Source organism: Opisthorchis viverrini (assembly GCF_000715545.1).
Source record: "Opisthorchis viverrini unplaced genomic scaffold opera_v5_119, whole genome shotgun sequence".
Classification (NCBI taxonomy): Eukaryota; Metazoa; Platyhelminthes; class Trematoda; order Opisthorchiida; family Opisthorchiidae; genus Opisthorchis; species Opisthorchis viverrini.
Window position 1 is genome coordinate 101739 of NW_008751775.1, and position 20025 is coordinate 121763.

A 20025-nucleotide genomic window follows, 5' to 3' on the forward strand; every position below is an offset into this window, starting at 1 on the left:
ATATATATATATATATATATGGATATATATATCCATAGTAAGTACAACTCTTGTGCTGAGGGGGAGTGGAACGCTTGAAAGGTTGCCCCGGATACTTGATGAAGCCCTCACACTTTTGGAAGTGATATGGTTACGTGACGTGCACACGTAATGCAGATACGACGTGCTTTGGATGTTGGCCATTCAGAAAACTTTATGAAGCAAACCGTTCTGCTTGATTTCTTGAAAAAATCAATAGATTTATCTATCCATCTATCTATTTTTCTCCATAAGTCTCTCCTCGTACTTAGGAATTAGGTCTACTTCTCGCGATGACTGTCTTTCATGGATTGGTTTTACTGCATTGTGTTCCAGCAGCGCTTCTGGTTTTCTGTTCGTGTTTTTACTTATGTACTTGGTGAAGTTTCGTCTCTGACCTTTTTTAGAGGCTTAGAATGTCATCAACAGTTGGGCAGTGATCCTGGATTGTATCCTGTAGAATTCGGCCAGGTTGCCTAAAATCTTCTCATCCTCAGGATGTCTGTCTTCACTTGTAGTTATTTATATTACGCACTAGTGAATTATCTGACTTGACCTGTGTAATTTCATCCATTTTGGGGCGGGGGTATGTAGAACGTGCTACTTTATTTCGAAATTGCCTCTATCTCAATCAAGTGCCGAGCTCCTAATGCAGATACCTGCACGTCACAGTCGAGCAATGTTGTTTCTGTTCAAAGTTTTCGTGAAAGTATTCCTTCGCGCTTAAACTTCTTTAAATTTTTCATGTTTTTTTTTTAATTTTCATATCACACAGTCTTCCAGTTGCTGAGCGGCGGAACTACACGAACGTATTCAATGCGCTCATTCGCATCTATCGTGAGGAAGGCTTGACTGCACTATGGCGGGTGAGTTTGGACCTTAAATCTTCATTGGTTCCAGTGGGAACGCTTAACGGTTTGTTGTGGATTTTCACGTTGCGACCTTTGCGAAAATCTTGGAAACAACTTTCCGATTGGACCCAAAGGTACAGTTGGGTTATGTTGTGGAGGTCCAAGTTGCTGCTGACAAAATGGGATGAAGACGGTACTCGTCAGCAAAGGAAGCACGAGGGTCGAGGTACCACCAGGCTACCCAGGCCCATACAGGAGCAATCGAAATGCAGAAGGTTGGTTCGAACTACAGACCTTCTGGCCAATAAGTTCCTCCCCTAACCACCGAGCCATCTCAAGCCTCCAAGGAATTCAAGGGAGGGACAATACATCCACTATCAGAAGACATGTGTAAAACTGTAAAACAGTAGCCTAGAATACCTTTTTAGTCTGAGGCAACGTAAGTCTAATTGCCCGGTTGTCAAAGTTTGGTGAAGATCGGGTGGAGTTGTTTGAACGGTTTACTCTTACCCACTCCTCAAAACATCGGTGAACCACACTGGGGCAGTCATAACTACACTGCACAACCATACGCGGTTGATGATTATGTCGATAAAAGACTATACCCACAAGTTCGAGATTTCCGTGCATCTCTGCGCTTAGGTGGTCCCTTCATTTAGGGGCTTCAAATTGTTTTCTATCGCAAGATAAAACGGTTTTTTTTACCCTAACTTGGGGAATATCGTATACTGGTTTGGAATTTCCTCCTACTTGTCGTCCATCGTGATGATCCACGACTGCCTTGATCCAAGGAAGACGACGTGGACCTTACTCTGGTCCGCTTGGTCGTATTTTGTCTTGGATTGTTTGATACAACCCCGTTGTGTGGCTCATTTGTTAGAGCGCGAATTAACTGACCGGAAAGTCCCTGCTTCGAACCCGACCTCTGCATCTTGACTTCTGTCTACGCGTCGGCAACCCGGCCGTCGCGCGTTTTTTGGGTGGCATAGTAGCTGGGCACTGAAAAGGTGTTACAGCTGAACGGTTGTCTTTTACCATTATCTACAACGTTGTTCTTGTCACGTGACAAATGGAAGTAGGCGGTATCCGGCTAGTACGTTAGCTTTCATTACTCTCCTGTTTATGTTGCATGAGTCGCACAATGACTCGCCGTAACGCTCAGGACATCCCGGACAGTTAAACCTACTACGGTGCTAGAGGTGATTATGCGGGCCAAACAGTACGCTAGTACTAGTTGACCATATTTGTGTGCCTTGCTTGCGTCTCATGGGTGATGCGGACCACCAGACCACCTTTCGCAGATCTCAACTGCTCACTTGTTCACACCGCAAGTATTAGCCAGCAGTTGGGCGTACTGATAGCCTGAGAACTGTTCCCATCTATTCACCATCAAGTGTAAACCGATTACAGTGCGTTCAGATGGATAGAAACTCGCCAACCGCGTGAGCGCAAAGGTCCCGCATCTTCCCTCAATGTGGCGGACCGGTTCTGTAACACACTGGACCATTGTTGGATATAAAGTTACCCCGTTGGACTCCGGCCACGGAATCTTAGGCCGAAAAACACCCCTCAAGGGGTTATAAATGGCGAAGCGGCGAAAGCTTCGACCTCATATCCTTTCACGGTTCACGTGAACTCTTGGACCTGCAGGCGATCGGATTCACCTTGCCAACGCGCTGGTATGTCAAAAACACTACGAGGACGGACCGTCCGGTGGACAGTCGTCCCATTCTACATCGCACTGGTCATCGTCTGAACGGATGTCTGCTTTTGCATGTGTCATTGTGCGAGATTTCATCAGTGTTTTTAGCCTGACCTTTGTTAGTGGATACACACACACTTGGTATTCGTGCACCAGTCTGCATACCTGTGTGATTTTCATAGACTTGCTTGTTCAAGTTTTCGCAATGCGATAAAGCCAGTTGGTGCACACAGACCCGTTGAGATAGAAAACAACTACTGTATTGATCGAATTAATTACCACCGTTCTCATCTCCACCAGTCGTCTCGTGCACGAAAGAAATGTGAGGGATGGAACTTCAGGGAAAGTCTGTCCTTCCTATGGATGGCAAGCTTTTCGAACGGGTGCCAGTGGCCCTTCAGGATGACCATTCGTCAGTCATTCCATCTCAAGTTAAAATCCTGCACCTCCGAGTGAACGGAGCTCGGAAGGCCACAGAGTTGACCACACTGTGTGATGATGACTACTCGAACCCACATCTTCTGTAGCAGATGTTGACGATAAGTAATCAAACAGGGAGCATGAACTTCGCACCCATTACTGATTGACCCAGGGGATCAAAATCGTTTTTTGACGTCCCCAGTCAACTGTGAGATAACCACAGTAAAGGCCGCAAGCATTTTGGCTCAATTAACGCAATACGGACAAGATCAGTATCAATAACAGTAATAATAAAAGTCGCTTAGTCGTAACACCCTTCCGGTGTCATGCCATCCGAAGAAAGCAGAGGGGAGCTGAGATAACGCCAGATTACCCAAGTCCAGACGGGAGCTGTCGAAATGCAGAGGTTGGGTTCGAATCATCGGCCTTGTGGTCACTGAGTTTGCGCCCTAACGACTAATCTATCTCGAGCTGTATCTCGAAACCGATATATATATATATATATACATATGGATATATGGATATATATATCCTTATTAAGTACAACTCTTGTGCTGAGGGGGAGTGGAACGCTTGAAAGGTTGCCCCGGATACTTGATGAAGCCCTCACACTTTTGAAGTGATATGGGTTACGTGACGTGCACACGTAATGCAGATACGACGTGCTTTGGATGTTGGCCATTCAGAAAACTTTATGAAGCAAACCGTTCTGCTTGATTTCTTGAAAAAATCAATAGATTTATCTATCCATCTATCTATTTTTCTCCATAAGTCTCTCCTCGTACTTAGGAATTAGGTCTACTTCTCGCGATGACTGTCTTTCATGGATTGGTTTTACTGCATTGTGTTCCAGCAGCGCTTCTGGTTTTCTGTTCGTGTTTTTACTTATGTACTTGGTGAAGTTTCGTCTCTGACCTTTTTTAGAGGCTTAGAATGTCATCAACAGTTGGGCAGTGATCCTGGATTGTATCCTGTAGAATTCGGCCAGGTTGCCTAAAATCTTCTCATCCTCAGGATGTCTGTCTTCACTTGTAGTTATTTATATTACGCACTAGTGAATTATCTGACTTGACCTGTGTAATTTCATCCATTTTGGGGCGGGGGTATGTAGAACGTGCTACTTTATTTCGAAATTGCCTCTATCTCAATCAAGTGCCGAGCTCCTAATGCAGATACCTGCACGTCACAGTCGAGCAATGTTGTTTCTGTTCAAAGTTTTCGTGAAAGTATTCCTTCGCGCTTAAACTTCTTTAAATTTTTCATGTTTTTTTTTTTAATTTTCATATCACACAGTCTTCCAGTTGCTGAGCGGCGGAACTACACGAACGTATTCAATGCGCTCATTCGCATCTATCGTGAGGAAGGCTTGACTGCACTATGGCGGGTGAGTTTGGACCTTAAATCTTCATTGGTTCCAGTGGGAACGCTTAACGGTTTGTTGTGGATTTTCACGTTGCGACCTTTGCGAAAATCTTGGAAACAACTTTCCGATTCGTATTGAGTTTACTCAACTGTGCACGCCCCTTTATTTCTGAATAACACCGGCACACCAAGTCGGATTTGCCCTGGAAGTTAGATTTGTCTAATTCTTTTCGGTATCATCGTCAAAGCCATACAAAAGGAGCTTGGACAGGACGACAAATTAGCCTCGGTGGATCTGTTTGAATCAAGGGCTGTTAATGATGTACTGTGTCGATTGTCCTCAAGGTGAACTGGATCTCTTAAGACCCTATAACAGCAATCATCGCGACAGACTGGTAGGCCAGGTCGGGCCTTCCTCCCCCTTAGCCCATAATAGAAGTTTTGGCATTTTCTCATCATTTTTCACATCAAGTCAAGGGGAGCTTGCACCAAAGGTCGTATTTTCTCATACAAAATCGAGTGGTTCATATTTTAAGCCTATAGAAGCACTAACAGACATAATGATGCTGAGAAAAGATGGTCAGGCCGGCAAGAAACCTCAGTTGCAGGCGAACTATTAGCTCGTTCATACCAACGGGATATCGGTTTGTCTAGGCGTTGTAACTGCTGGACGGTAGTGCAACTCTGTATCGGTCCCTTGGCTTCCTGCTCCGTCCACTATGGTATATCAAAAGGCACGGTAGCTCTACACAGCCCTTTTATGGAGACAAAAGGAGAATCATTACATCTGTATTTATAGGGTAGTCACAGAGTGTTCCACAAGGTCGTGCCAGAATCTCCGTGAGGGGGCGAGAAACGTCGAGTCAGAGATGCTCGATCCGAATTGGCTGGCATTCTGACCAATCAGGGCATGCCTTCGTTTGGCCCGTGTCCTGCACGTGATACATCTGTCCAAATGATGTGATGTTCGGTTATTAGGGACGATTGGCCTCCAAACACTAGGGCAGAACAGAATTGCGGTAGGTAACAGCACCTGCGGATAAGATTTTGCATTCAACTATTCCGAAGGTAGAGACGCGTCGAAGGGGGTGTTGATGATCTGGAAGAACTCCCAACTCTCGAAGAAAAGTTGTAGAAACCCTCTTTATGTCTTTCGATCGGAAAATCAACTTGGACAGTGAGCGAAATTTCACGGCCTATCGATCCCTGCGACCTGGAATGCCTATCACTATACTGCCGGCATTATGGGGGGTGATGAAATCGGGGATGCGCGTTTGCAATAGATCACAATGGGAAGTGGAGTGGGTTTTTATCTTCTAGGCTCGTACCTTGTGTGTTGTGAACTTTTGGATCAACGTGAATAGACTGTTCAAGTCCACCTTCTGGGAACATTGATGCTGTCAGACGCTTCTTTGTACTCTAAAGGCGACAGTCATATAACCTTGCCGTTGCTGCCAACTGTGAAAGTGCAACTGAGTGGACCATATTCGCTACGGCATCCAGCATTGTGACTGTCAGTAAGCAAACAGGCGTCAGTATTCGGCGAGCAGAGGGCTTTGCATTCCATTTAATACTACCTGAAGTATCTTGACAGAAGGAGTCGAGTTGGAGTGATTTCTTTCTTAGCGCCGGCGTCAGCCATCTAGAACTTTCGCAGCAGAACGGTTGAACATAGTGGTGACTGGTTCGTTGAAGATATCAGCGCTCTGTTTGAGCACTTTGGGGGAGAAATAGCCTGGAGATCACTAGCTCTTCCAAGTTTAAGTCTCTTGGATTGCCTCCAAACCACGTCACCCGCTGCACTGGCTATGATACTGGGTACCAGATGTATCGAATAGGTTGGGATCATCGGTAAATCCACCAATGAGCTTGTTTCTCTTCACAGGGCAACAACGATTAGCAGCTGAGTGTTCATGATGTGTTACAGATATCCCTCAATTACCTGATGCCAATTCGTGGACATGTTTTCATCTCCCGATAAGCTTTCCCTATAAACTGTTCCTGAGTACTCTTAGAGAGCGCCTGCACACAGTGATCGGCGGAACCGAGTTGACCGCGCCTGCTCATGGGGTATTGACCAATAAGTCGGTGCCTGATCCAAGCATTTTAGCAGCCTATTCGAGAAAGCCTGAAAACGACGGGGATTCGTAGTTTCATTGTACATACGTTTGCGAGAGGGTGAGGGTTGAAAACCAATCTAGAACTGAGGTTTACTTCTGTCCTCGAGGAAAAGCCGTAAGGCGAAAGCGCTGTTTCTCGGTGTAGTATCTGGCCAGACAGTTCTCCCGGACGAGGTTGTAACAGGCCGGTTTCCGGCTGCGGTTCAATAGTCTAGTAAGCTTGTCCATCTTTCCTGATAATTAGCGGACGTTACCAGAGTTTAGTTATGGAAAGCATAACCGGTCGTTACCTTTTCGCCTGAGCGCAACTACCCGGCTTGTACCAAGCTTTCTGGTGCGTTGTTGAACGATGCATATGTAATGGTCTAGAGCTGTGAGCTAACGCCTCGATGTGTGTATTTCGTTGGATGAATATCATGTTGGTGTCAGTTGAACCATGTAAGTGTTCCAACTTGAAGCGTTCAACCAATGAGGATATCGATATTGACAAGACGATCAGCTAGGGATCGCAGGAAGCACTGATTTCTCTTTTGTTGAACACATGTTTCAACCTCGGTGGACATCTGCAACATATAAACTTCCTACCTATCGTGGAAGTCACATAAAGGTCTCACTAATGGCACGCAAGGTCTTCATCCATCAATTCATCACGCGGACACATCAATTTCAATCGAATTAGCCCGACGCGGAGCAGCCATAGGCCGAATACACTGCTCATAAGGTTGCTGAAAATTCTTCGACAGCGCACGACCGATTTCGTCCTTCGTCAAGTGGGCGCAGTCCCTGAGTTTCCATCAACCTTATGTTCCACTTGAAACCAAATTGCACAAAGTTAGTGAACTACACTCATTTGCTAACTAATTCGGTTTTTACCTGGAACATAGCTGAATCCCTTGTTTTTATGATGTTTTTCTAAGAACATCCATCCGGTTAGCGAAAGGTCGGCGGTTCGAGTGCACACTTGGGCGTTTATATTTTTTCTTATTGGGGAAACATGGGATTTCCCGTAAAAGAATCTGTGCAATTCTCCTATTGGAAAGTGAGGGCACAAATCAGGCTTCGGGTCCATTCCAACCCAGCTGTTTAACAGCGAAAAGCGACTATAATGACACATAAACACGTGAATAATTGTACCATACCTACGTTCAGCTGCAATACACTTTCGGTGCCTAGCTGCCATGCCACCCGAAGGAAGCACGAGGGCTGGGATATTGCCAGGTTGTCCAAGCCTAGACAGGGGAAGTCGAGAGGGAGAGGTCGGGTTCGACCCACGGACCTTGCGGTCAGTAAATTCGCACTCTACCCACTAGGGCCATCTCGTCCCCACCTCTCGGTTAAGTTGGCTAGTGAGCGCCTCTCTGTTGTATTCTGGGCTTCTGCTGCTGGACCAATGCCGCTGACATCTTATTCCAACCTGATGCTCAGATGTGTTTATAAACATAAAATATATCGCTCAGCTGTAAGACCCTTCCGGTGCCTAGCTGCCATACTACCCTTTGGAAGCATGAGGGCCGGGATATTGCCAGGTTGCCCAAGCCTAGACAGGGGAAGTCGAGAGGGAGAGGTCGGGTTCGACCCACGGACCTTGCAGTAAGTAAATTCGCACTCTAACCACTTGACCCACCTCGCTCGGATGTGTTTATCTCAATGCTGTTCGAAAACGGGAGCAGGGTACCTCTTTTTGGAGAAGGTGGCCAAGTGCATGTTTCTCCCGGTATTCAGCGTTTCCTTTTCATAATGCTGGTTGTCATTTGTGTCAGTTAACTAACTACCACACGAACGCATGTACTTTTTCCTGCGGATAAATCATTTGCTAACCACGAATGGTTGTCGTATCATATGGTGCATCCAGTGATGCGGCATGATTCTTCTCTCTCTCTCTCTGTCCACCCCAGGGTGCCATTCCCACAATGGGCCGGGCTGCTGTGGTCAACGGGGCACAGCTAGCTTCCTACTCTCAAACAAAACAGCAAATACTGGAATCCGGTATGTGTGCTTTCGTGTCATGATAGTTTTGTTTTTGATGTCGCTGATTCTTTGCATCGTGTTTGTATTCACGTGTTTGCTGTGTTGTTTTCCCGGATTTGCCCGTTGCGGCTGACCTTGAGCGGGTTTTTGAAAATCAGTAGCAGATGGTGATTTCGGGGAATCATATGACACGTTTTCCTAGGGCGTGACCTGGGGAAAATATCAGTGTAATGAACCAGCCGAGGAGATAGCGGTGTGCAGGAATGGATTATCTGACATCTCTTTCTTCTTGTGAAGCGAGCGTTCGTTTGTAGGTTTACCGGTGGAGTAACCTCTGGAGAATTATCTGATGTGATCTTCTGCCACTGACGAATTCTGTCTGCTGGCGACGGTAAGCAGCTGAAAGAGAGGCGGGTCAAGTAGAACGAGCTCCCCCCCCCTGCTACCCGATTGTTCCTACCTGTGCTTAGTACTAGAAGTTTTCAATTGGGGTTTTCTCCTGAAGGTGAAACCAATCCATGCTGAATTGCTGGGAAGTATTATAGAGTTGTTTCATCCTTATTAGACATCATCAGCAGTGCGCGTCCCACGAAACTCCGCGATCTCCCAACTATTAGTTTGTACACTGCGGTTCGGCCACGATCAGCTGACTGGCAGTGCGACCAACTCGCACAGCGCCGCTTCTCATCTACTCATGGAATCTACCTCACACTGTCACATGTTGACTGGCTCTTAAAGTGGCGAGTTCTCAGATGGAAGTTCCACTCATCTTGTGAACTCATCTTTCCTTCTAAGCTAATCAAGACGACGGAGTTCCGGGAAGTTTGCCATCCCATTGCATCGAACCTGTTGTCATTGTCGGGATACCAAGAACCTACTTAGTAGCCAAGCTGAATTCGAAAAAGCACAGTCACTCGCTTGATAACTGATGCAGATCACTTCTCAGCGTTGGTTAGTTTGGCACTTACCGGGCTCGACCTACCAGACGACGGATAAAACGTAGGCTTCACTGTTATTTAGAACTTTCCAGTTCTTTTTGTAATGTACTACTCATTAAGTTGCTGAAAATTCGCCGACAGCCCACGACCGGTTTCGCCCTTCTTGGGGCTCATCGGGTAGGCGCAGTCTCCGAGTTTCCGTCAACCTTATGTTCTACTTGAATTATGTCCTACTGGAATCATCACAAACGGGAGATTCAGCTGGGTTCCAGGTGAGTGTCTCGAAGAACCAAATTAGTTTGCAAATGGGTGTATTTCGCTAATTTCCAGCTCTTATTTGCGCAAGAATTATGATTTCAATTGGGCCTTCCCTGTTTACTTTCCAAAGGTGACGCACTTGATGGCACTAATGTTTATCGGACTACTTCATCACGTTGGAACAAATCAGGATATTCATCTGCCTAATATGTATGGAATCGATTGTATGAATTTAAAACCACTGTTTATACTATTTGCAGGCGCGACTAACCCATGTGAAACTGCAACCAGTGTCAAAAGACATGCAATCCTAGGATGGTTTCCCTACATTCGAGTCCCATGCAATCACTGTCGAATTGTTGCAGCATAGTCCATACATTCCCAGTATTACCTTGAAAGACTAAGCAAAAATTAATGCTACATCAATAGTTCAACTTTATCTATAAAGGCAAAACGGTTCCGCAGTTCATTTGAATATGGTTCAAAGCAATCCCTACCTGATGAACGACCTCCCCTAGCTTTTCTATTCACGCGATCGCCATCAGTGCTCTGTCTTCTCAAAAATCCTCTGGTACAATCGTTTACTTCATAGAAGTATTCACAGGATGGTTGGGGGTGAGAGGACTCAGTGCTTAGAGCTCGAGTTTACTGACTGGAAAGTCTGTGGTTCGAAATCGACTTCTGTCTCTCGACTTCCCTTCATGCTTCCTTCCGGTCACATGTCCACAGTGCTTCATGGTTTTGGTGCACAGGATGATGAACCGTGTTAATGCATCAGACACTGATGTGGTTCATTGGGTGTGGGCAATTCGCATTCCAACATGGGCTTTAAACTCATTCACTTATGATGTCTGCCAAAATGTCGCGTACGTAGCATCAGCTAGTTCGAACTGGAAACGTGTCTACCGTCATCCGAATATCTATGAGGTGACACTACGTAAGCCTGCTTCGCTCATTTTCCGATTGTTTCAGGCGGACTCTGTTCAAACGTCCACTCATCCAATGATTTGTACAAGTGGTTCCGATGGCGTTATTGTGGTCACAATAATCGTTCAGCTGAAGCACCCTTTTGGTACCTAGCTGCCATGCCACCCGAAGGAAGCATGAGGGCTGGGCTACTGCCAGGTCGCCCAAAACTAGATATGGGAAGTCGATATGCAGAGGCAGGGTTCGAACCACGGACCTTCCGGTCAGTAAATTCGCACTCTAGCCACTGAGTCATCTCTACCTCATCGTCACAATAGACAGCAATACGCTAGTAATACCTACTGGTGCTTATCCATCATACAATAGTGGGGAAAGAAAGTCTTGGTAAAGGGTAAAAGAAAGGGGAATGATAGGAACTAAATGTTAACCGGCTCCATTTCCTTGGGGAAATCGATCAGGACCATGGTTCGTACATCTTTTACATCCGAGTACCATGCTGAAGTAAGGCGCCATGAATTTGATTGACTCAGAAACCTCTGTGAACCTCATCTGACGCTGGCACGGGCAGCGACTGGCGATGTTTTGCTGAGTAGTCTGTCTAGGATCGGTTCCATATCATGTCCTGTAAGGTTTCCTATCACTTGTAAGCTGGATCATATGGGCCCTCAGCCAGGAAGACGCGAGGATCTCACAGCATTCCGTTTTTAAACAGTCGATTTCATGTTTCATTTCATGTATTTTCGGTCGTGCCGATGACAAATCGAACAAAAAAGCGAACTACGTGGCAGACTTGACAAATCTCACTAGTTATAGGAAAGCTCTTCGACAGCGCATTACAAAACGTAATGCGGCCGAGATTGTTATATTAAAGTACATGGAGTACATTCTCAAGCTTTGCGGACATTCCTCCTTTTCCAACTATGTCTGAGCTGGTCATTCTCATTACGGAGTCGAGGCCGAAAGTACAACTTCAGTTAAACTGTAAGGAGGCCGTGGGGGTGAGACGGCCCAAGTGGATAGAACGCGGATGTACTGACCGGAAGGTCCGTAGTTTGAACCCGACCTCTACCTCTCGACTTCCCCCGTCTAGGCTTGGGCAGTCTTGCCCTCGTGCTTCCTTCTGGTGGCACGGCAGTTAGGCATCGAAGGGGTGCTACAGCTGAACGTGGGGCGCAAACGGTCTCAAACTTGATTGGTTCCCTCCCACCATCTGTTTATCTTGTCAACGGAGTGTTTATGCAGTTGCGGCCAGGCAGATGAAATCTAAATGTTATCCTGCAGCCTGTAGGTTCTCACTGTCGGACAAGAATTTTTCCTAAAAATCGTTCAGCTGTAACATCCTTTCGGTGCGTAGCTGTTATGCAGAAGGAAGGAGGCATGGGGGCTGGGATGCTGTCTGGTTTGCCCAGGCCCGAACAGGAAGGTTGGAAAATGTAGGGCAATGTTAAAAAACACTGGTCGGCAGTGTCCTCAGACGTAGGTCTGGTTGGAACAGTCGATTCTGATAGCTTTTTGCGTGAAAGTATGCTGACTGATTAGACGCCGTTTTTGGGACGCGTTCTTGTTTCGATCTGGCCGTAGCCTAATGCTGAAATATTGAATCTTGTTCACAAAATTCCGGGTTTGTTAGTTGGAGACAGTCGCTCTGTGCTTGTTGGTTCCCCCGCTGGAGCCCTGGACTGTCCTGGCTAACCGGAAAAACATTTTCCAACTGGCGTTGAGTTTCTAGAGTGCTTCAAGAAAACCCCTTTGTGATGTGTGTACCCCATTCATCTTCCTAACTCGTGTATTCAACGTTTTGCGCTTCTAGGTTTTCTAGCGGACGGGATTTTCGTCCACTTCCTGGCCAGCATGTTCAGCGGTTTTGTAACCTCTGTCTTCTCTTTACCTGTCGACATCATCAAGACGCGCATACAGAACATGAAGTATATTGATGGGAAACCAGAGTATTCAAGCATGTCGGTGAGTTTTTTTATTATTCTTTCGAGTAATAATAAATTGTCCTGTGTGGTGATTGGTCAGTTGAGTGTGTGTTCCGTGCTGTGTCCGATAATCGGTCTCACATACGCTAGAGTTATTCGTGCGTATTTAGGGGTGATCAGCGTTACTATCGATCCACGGTGTGAGTACTGCTAGCGTTACTCACAATTCAGATTAATAATACGTACCGTTCGCAGCAGAACCTTTGCCTGACGTGAATAAAACGGGCACGGAGTGCTGACGAACAGGATACACAAGACGACGTGAGGAAAGACGAAATGAGATAAATACGGTGACAAGTCGCATGTCAGCGTTCAACAGTCAATTAAAATGCATCTGACAGCTTCTGAACTCGGTGTTTGTGACGGCAATTTGAAATTCGGAAATGACTGAAAGTTTTATAGGGCGTTACGTCCACTGGTCACTGATTTGTCGCGGGACATTAGTGGATTGCGACCAGTACACAAACGACAACCATTAATGCACACCTGAAGTCACTTCGACCGATCAGGAAACGTTTGGGAAACAGTGCCGAGTACGGCGAAGGGATCGATCACAAATTGAACAACCTGAGCTACTCACATTTTCTATGTTGCAATCCGCCACAGCCTTTAGCATAACAGTGTAAAAAACTGTAGAACGATCGATACAGATGAAAAGCTGGTCGCGAGGGTGAGTAAGCTGACAGATGATCTGCCCAGAGCTGACCTGCATGGAAACCAGTTCGCATACCGTAAACCATACCAAAATTGACGAGACATTCGTACAATTATAGGGTCAGTCGCGACACTCCCGACAGCGGAGGGTAGGCAGAAAAGAGACCCGCACCGATATACAGTGTCTAAGGGGGACATCAAGCGCAGATCTTCAAAAAAACGCCAGAGTCCGACGTGCGAGAATCATCCTTGGATTAGATCATTCTGAATGAGTACGAGTCTAAATGGTTCACTTCCATGGTGTCTTCTGGTGATTTAGTTCAAGAGTTCACCACCGCAGTGTTCTCTGCGAAGCTCCCATCAGGCTCGCAGCTTGAAGCGAATGAAGAGGTGGTCTCTAGGCATCTCATTCAGTTTACTTGAGTTCAGTTTTTCAACTCAAAAGCCGTGCAATGGTTCCATCTGCTACAGCTTCGTTCACTGAGCAGTAGAGCCACGTGTCGGATGTCAATCCACGCACGGACGACAAACGGATATGTGTGCTCAGTATTACAGCAAGTAAGAGATAGGCAGTGGATGGGATAGTTTTGATACAAGGCCGCCGATGGCTGCGTGACACAACCGCATCTGTAAAGTTCAATAATTTCTATTTGCCTCAGCCTGCGAGCCCCAACCAGGGAGACGGCAGTCACCAACGCGACTGACTTGACCGGTGAAAGGCTCTTATGAAAGCCTTCAGACTCGGAAACGAACCATGTAGGGACTGTCCTTGAACCGTTGTCCATCCGGTGAAAGGATGACCGCAGAGGGCTCTACGAAATAAACTGACCAACTAAGTTATCCTGTGGAGTTCGGATAGCTGATCTATCGATGAAGAGTGAACTTGCCCGAAACCTTTTGGGAGTATTTCATCAGAACTGATGCGATATCCCCACCAGAGTCGTGTGAAGCTTCGGAGGCTGGACAGTTTAGCTGTTACTCTGAATCGTTCTCCTCAAAATAAGATAATCGTTCAGCCGTAGCACCCCTTCAGTGCCTAGTTGCCTTGCCACCGGAAGGAAGCACGAGGGCTGGGACACTGCCAGGTCGCCCAAGCCTAGACAGGGGAAGTCACTCTCTAACCACTGAGTCATCTGGGCCATCCGTGGTTCGAACCCAACCTCTGGATCTCGCCTAGTCCTCTCTAGGTTTGAGCAATATCAGCCCGCTTGCTTCCTTTGGGTGACTAGACGCCTGAAAGGTGTTGCTTTTATTGTTATCATTATTGATGGCTTAGACTTGCTTTAACGAAAAGTACCCTCATTTCGGGGATATTCTAAGAGGAACGTTGAACAATTCTTTGCAGTAGTCACATAGGTTTGTATACGTACAATACGGAGTCCGTTAGTTGGATCGAAGCCCAAGTTTCATCACTTGTAGTGGTGGGTTTACCAGCGACGCCTGTAAGTGAACTATGCCCAAGGAGTTATGATCAAGACGCTGTGTCGGACATCGGTAGTCTTTTCTGTGGTTTCCAAATGAGTACTTCCTGAATTATAGGATGTGTGAGGGTAAAGTACCTCCGTGATGATTGTCCTTTCTAGGTGTTGAAGTGAACAGATCGCACACAATGCTTCATTGTTAGGAAGCCTAAAAACGTGCAGTTCTTGAGGTACGAATTCCAAGAACGCGTAGCGCGGGCAGGTTGAACACCGGCTGGGTTGTCAGGAAGACCGTCTGCTTAGCATTCATGAATTGAGGTGACGTAGAACTGTGAGATGGAGCATATGTCCTCGGGGAGTCAGTCGGTGTAAAGCCTGCCCGGATACGGATCATTAGGGACTCCTCCGTGAATTTCTTTTCGCGCGTTATACCTTATTAGTGTACCGCCAGTCATCCGCTGACTGTACAACGTCACGTGTACCGACAGCGAGGCAAAATGTGCCTCTTCAAGGTAGGGCTCACATGGTCCTCTCCACTTGATCAGAGCCGCTGAATGATATGTCGCTTAACCGCTGTCAATTGACTATCATGTTTGTTCCTGTCCAGAGATGGGGGCGAGATGGCTGAAGTGGTTAGAGCACGAATTTACTGACCGAAAGGTCCGTGGTTCGAACCCGACCTCTGCCTCTCGACTTCCCCTGTCTAGGCTTGGGCAACCTGACAGTATTCCAGCCCTTTTACAACCTTCGGGTGGCATGGAAGTTAGGCACCGAAAAGGTGCTACAGTTGAAGGATTTTTTAAATATTTTATTCATCCAGATAGACCGAGCGCTGAAGCATGTTCATGATATGCAACCACCAGACCCATCTCCCATCTTCTATTCGCTATAGAGTTTTGTTTAAATGAATCGATATGCTAAAATAATGTGCTGGTTTTATACACCGATCTTCAGGTCATCATGAACGATTATTTTACCTCACAGTGAAAGGAAGAAGGCCTTCGCTGCGGAGTTATCTATTGGAATGCACCAACTGAACAGTTACAGACTATTGAACAGGGAAACAAAACACTGATGCTTCTTGTTTATAAAAGCTGGGTATCCCTCTTCTTCTAGAACGCGTCTTGCTGGACTTCCCTGAATACTCATCGACTAACATTGAAACGTAAACGAATGCTACAAAGCGATTCCACAAATTCCGTAATAAATCTCACTTTTCAATAGACGCGAAGGGGAGTTGTGTGAAAACCGCACGCTACTCGCATGCTTCATCAGTAGGATTCACCGTTCCATCAGCACCTCGTGACCGTTAGGTGACCCAAACGTTTCGACGACGATAAATTCAATTAATTCGATGGGTGGGAGTCACTTCAACCCTACTGATAAGGTGAAGATTCCTCAGTTTGGAACAGTCCGTGAATTATACCGCGTCCTGTTACGTGATTAAGAGTTTCTTGACCATTCCAAATTACAAAATATCATCTTTGAGCGTGTATGTCATTATTCAGCGAAGTTTGTTGAACACGGCAATAATTTCCTAGGGCTTTTTCTTGGGTCAGGCATCCTCATAAGCCTTCTCTCAAGGTTTTATGTAGTAATTCGTTTTAGGCCGAGGAATGTTTCTTGCTGCAGGAATTCTGTGAAGAACTGTCGCGCCATGATCCTCTCTCTGATGCGTCTTTCATCTTTCAGGACGTCTTCTTCCAGGTTGTACGAAAGGAAAGTGTTTTCTCCCTGTGGAAGGGTTTCACGCCCTACTTTTTCCGCCTCGGACCCCATACCGTTTTGACCTTCATATTTTTGGAACAGCTGAATCGAGGCTACCGGATCTACGTCCTCGGTGATACTGGAGATGCTGGTCGTCATGGCGGGCTTTGAACGGGAATGAGAACAACTCTTATACAAAACAGGTGGGGCGATCCTCTGTCTGGCTCAGTTAGTTTCGCCTCTTTGGCAGTGAAGTGTCAATCGAAGCGCGTAGGCTATTGTTTAGGGGGTTTGTTTATTTGTTTGGCTATGTCTAGGTTTTCCGCACTTTGACGTATCTACTAGGCAACCAATATAGATTTCGAGCAAGGGTCTCAGAGGAACAGCCGCTGAAGTTGACAGCTTACCTCATAGCTTAAGGATCGGTGGTATGGGTGTCGCACCTTCTTTTTCGTTGTAGTAAGGATTAGAATAGGACGCACTCAGATTCCTTGCCTTCCCGACGGCTTACATGTACGGTCCGTATGAGAACCCGCGAAGAGGAACACTGAAAGCCTGGCCTTCCACTTTGAACATGTGGAGTTAGATTTCTAATACGTGTTTCTGCCTACTGTCTTATTCGGCAACCCAAACTCCACCTAGCGTGTGACAAACCGTAGCTCGAAGGTAATCGAGTAAATTCAGTTGTTTCGTTGTAAACTCCCTTGTCGTGGACATTCTTCGTATTCGTATATTTTTCGTGTTTTTTTTCTATTTTCCATCTTCTATGTTTAGTCATTTGTAATAACAAGCAGAGTGGTACGGTTACACGAAAATAAGTGGCATAAAGTTGATGGTGTATCTTTCATCGCGCCGTAAACTTTTTCTCCTTTCCTCACTAATCGGTTTCGCTCCTTTGGTACAAAGGGGGAGCAGGGAAACGAGGACTGCTGTCAGGATTTTCAGGAGTCAAGTCATGAAGAATCCCTTTAGTAAACCACCCCTCTTCACAAGCGACAGGTATGACGATTGAACGATGCACCCTATAGACCACAGGCACCCAGCATCTACACAATACTCTGGATGTGGTAGTCGGAGGCAATGCTACTTCTCGGGTTCCTGATTAGACCGCTCTAGCCTCTAACAGGTTCTTCACGCATAATATGCCGCCATCCACCTTTGATCACCTATGTCTGCTATGGGTGGACTGTGTTCTCACCGATATTTGTAACCGAGGTCCGCCTACGAGGCAACCTTAGGGCGTAGTGCCCGGTGTTGCGAGATGTGACATACCGTGGTACTTAGCGTTAGGCCAAATGCTACAACCCATCTTGCAGTTCTGTTCAAGTCCGACTGCAGGATGCGCGTTTGTTGAAAAGAGGCTGTACCAACCGTCGCTTAGTAACTGGCTTATCCATGAGAAACTTGTGGGGTTTAACACAAAAACCCTGTATTTTCGAGAAGAATCTAAGGTCAGCAGTGTAGTAACGGTATTTTCCTAAGCTTATTTCTCGGTCTGAACCTCCCAAGCTACCGTTCACGCCAAAACAACCATCAAAGGTGCACAATGCCTGAAACCGAGTCAAGGACACCTGTACGGCGCGTCATATAGTGTAAGCGACAACAAATTTCTGGAACTTCTGACGCTTTCTGGACGCGCTGTTGGCAACCGGCCTTCGGGCAATACTAGGGCCTGATTGGCTGTTGGGTCCAGACTTTCGACCAGTCAGATCTCGGCTTGATGCCGGACCGGCAAACGTCCCGAATTTTTGGCCAATCTTGCGTGGGTTGGGCTTCTCAGCCGTAGCAGCACCTAACTGCGAGCGATAAAGTGGGTTCCGTATGGAATTCCGCCTAACAAGTAGAGTCGAGAGCCTTTCTGAAATCCACATAGCAGGTCGCGTTGGCTCCCCGTGCTCAAAAGACCCATCATCTCATCCGTAAAGCGAAGGGTTTTTTGAGACACGCTCTTAATTTTCGGATTTCTCCAGCCGATACCTGGTTTTCTGACAATCTATCCTGCATTTTCTTCTTCAGGAATGGAGGTTTCTCGAATCGGTGTGGGCCCTTCTCTTACGACTAAACACTGCATTTACTCCATTCATTTACCAGCCAGTCTAATGTAGTGATTCTACAGTTGGATGAAGTAGGTTGCGGAAATCTTTGTTGGAGTATTGTTGGTAGTGTGAGGAGATTTGGGATTTTTGTCGAGATTTCGTCCTGTAAGTGAAACCAATCTATGCTGAAAAGCCGAGAAGCACTATGCAGCTGTTTCATCCTTATTGGGAATCATGAGCAGTGCGCATCTCACGAGACTTCGAAGAGTCTCGAACCCGCGACCTCCTGGCTAGTAATTTGAACACTTAACCGTTCGGCCACGAGTGGCCGATCAGCAGTGTGATTCCCAATAAGGATGAAATAGCTGTACAGTGCTTCTCGGCTTTTCAGCATAGATTATTGGAGTATGTCACGCTACTCTGAGCAATTCTGTAGACTGATTAGGCGGGTGCCCTATCTGGGCCGGTTGTTAATGCCTCCATCATCTGAGTAGATTCGGAAAACCTTGGTAGGGAAACGTCAGGCCCATCTGGTTCAGTTGCTATACCACTTCAGAGGTGGAGTAGTGGGGTTTCCGCTTTGGAACAGTCAGTCATAGTCAAGGGACTGTCAATTCAACCCTCAACTCGACAATTCAGGTGAAACGGTCGACTGGGCGTAGCCGTAATATCACTTACAGTTTCTAGAGGTGTTTTCGACCATAAGTCTGCTTTTTTCGCTCCATCCGTCCTACGTCTAGCACATTTGTGATTTGGGAATCTGATAATCTCCATGTGTGCAGTAATATCGCCGGGCCTAGGTCACCTGGTGCTCTACACGCTTGATACTCAGAGTCTCTTTGATCGAATGCTTCTTGTCAGGACATGCCTACGTGTCAAAAGTCAGGTGTTCTCAATCGCTCCTCCAGGTTCAGACTAGCAGCGGTGCTCTGGTTCGTCTGTTGGATAGTTGGACGCATTTCCAGTTGGCCCAAGTGGTTAGAGCCCGAATTTACTGACCGGAAGGTCCGTGGTTCGAATCCGACCTCCGCCACTCGACTTCCCCTGTCTAGGCTTGGGCAACCTGGCAGTATCCCAGCCCTCGTGCTTCCTTCGCGTGGCATGGCAGCTAGGCACCGGAAGGGTGTTACAGCTGAACGCTTTCTTTCTTTTCCACCTCGTAATACTAACTGATAGTTTTTAGTGATGTACACTGTGTGGTACTTACAGCCTCGCGGTCACTGTTACTCAGGGTGACACACCTCTGGATCCTTGGCATCATTTGGAATCCTCGGCAGTCCAGAATGAAAGGATTTAAACGGGATATGAGCGACTGGAAGTGAAGAGGAAGGTTGAACAATTTAAGATGTGGGACTGAGGACTTGATTCCGCATAAAATTCACCCTGGTAATCGTGATAGAATGAAGAATGAGAAATGTAAGAAGAACAGGGTTAGCAGTTGGGTGCGGGGGTTTTCGCTCAGTTTGGTCAAGTTGAGAACAAGACCTGTGCCGTGGTTGTTCAAATATGAAATCTGAAGAAAAGTGGTATTTCTGAACTTAGAAGGGCGATATTCTATCCTTCACAAATTTGCCATAGGACAACGGGGAATTACTTTTAGCAAATGACAAAACAAGCAGCGAACAGATCAGGGGTTGTGAGATTACGTGGGATGTATGCGA

At 46.5% G+C, this 20025-nt stretch overlaps 2 protein-coding genes across 2 annotated transcripts in view; one reads left to right on the plus strand and one right to left on the minus strand.

Annotated features, from left to right (window-relative positions):
- Nucleotides 1–16499, plus strand: part of T265_05966 (hypothetical protein) — a gene marked incomplete at both ends in the record, with an annotated part of 22583 nt that extends 6084 nt beyond the window's left edge. The window contains 6 exons of the mRNA XM_009171118.1: nt 794–884; nt 919–1003; nt 4293–4375; nt 8369–8459; nt 12375–12526; nt 16230–16499. Coding sequence (XP_009169382.1) covers nt 794–884; nt 919–1003; nt 4293–4375; nt 8369–8459; nt 12375–12526; nt 16230–16499 — 772 coding nt within the window. The remainder of the gene's footprint in view (nt 1–793; nt 885–918; nt 1004–4292; nt 4376–8368; nt 8460–12374; nt 12527–16229) is intronic.
- Nucleotides 16209–16487, minus strand: T265_05965 (hypothetical protein; the record flags this gene model as incomplete). Its single annotated transcript, XM_009171117.1, has 1 exon — nt 16209–16487. One exon carries the CDS (start codon nt 16485–16487, stop codon nt 16209–16211), a length of 279 nt encoding a protein of 92 aa, XP_009169381.1.
- Nucleotides 16500–20025: the final 3526 nt, after the last annotated feature.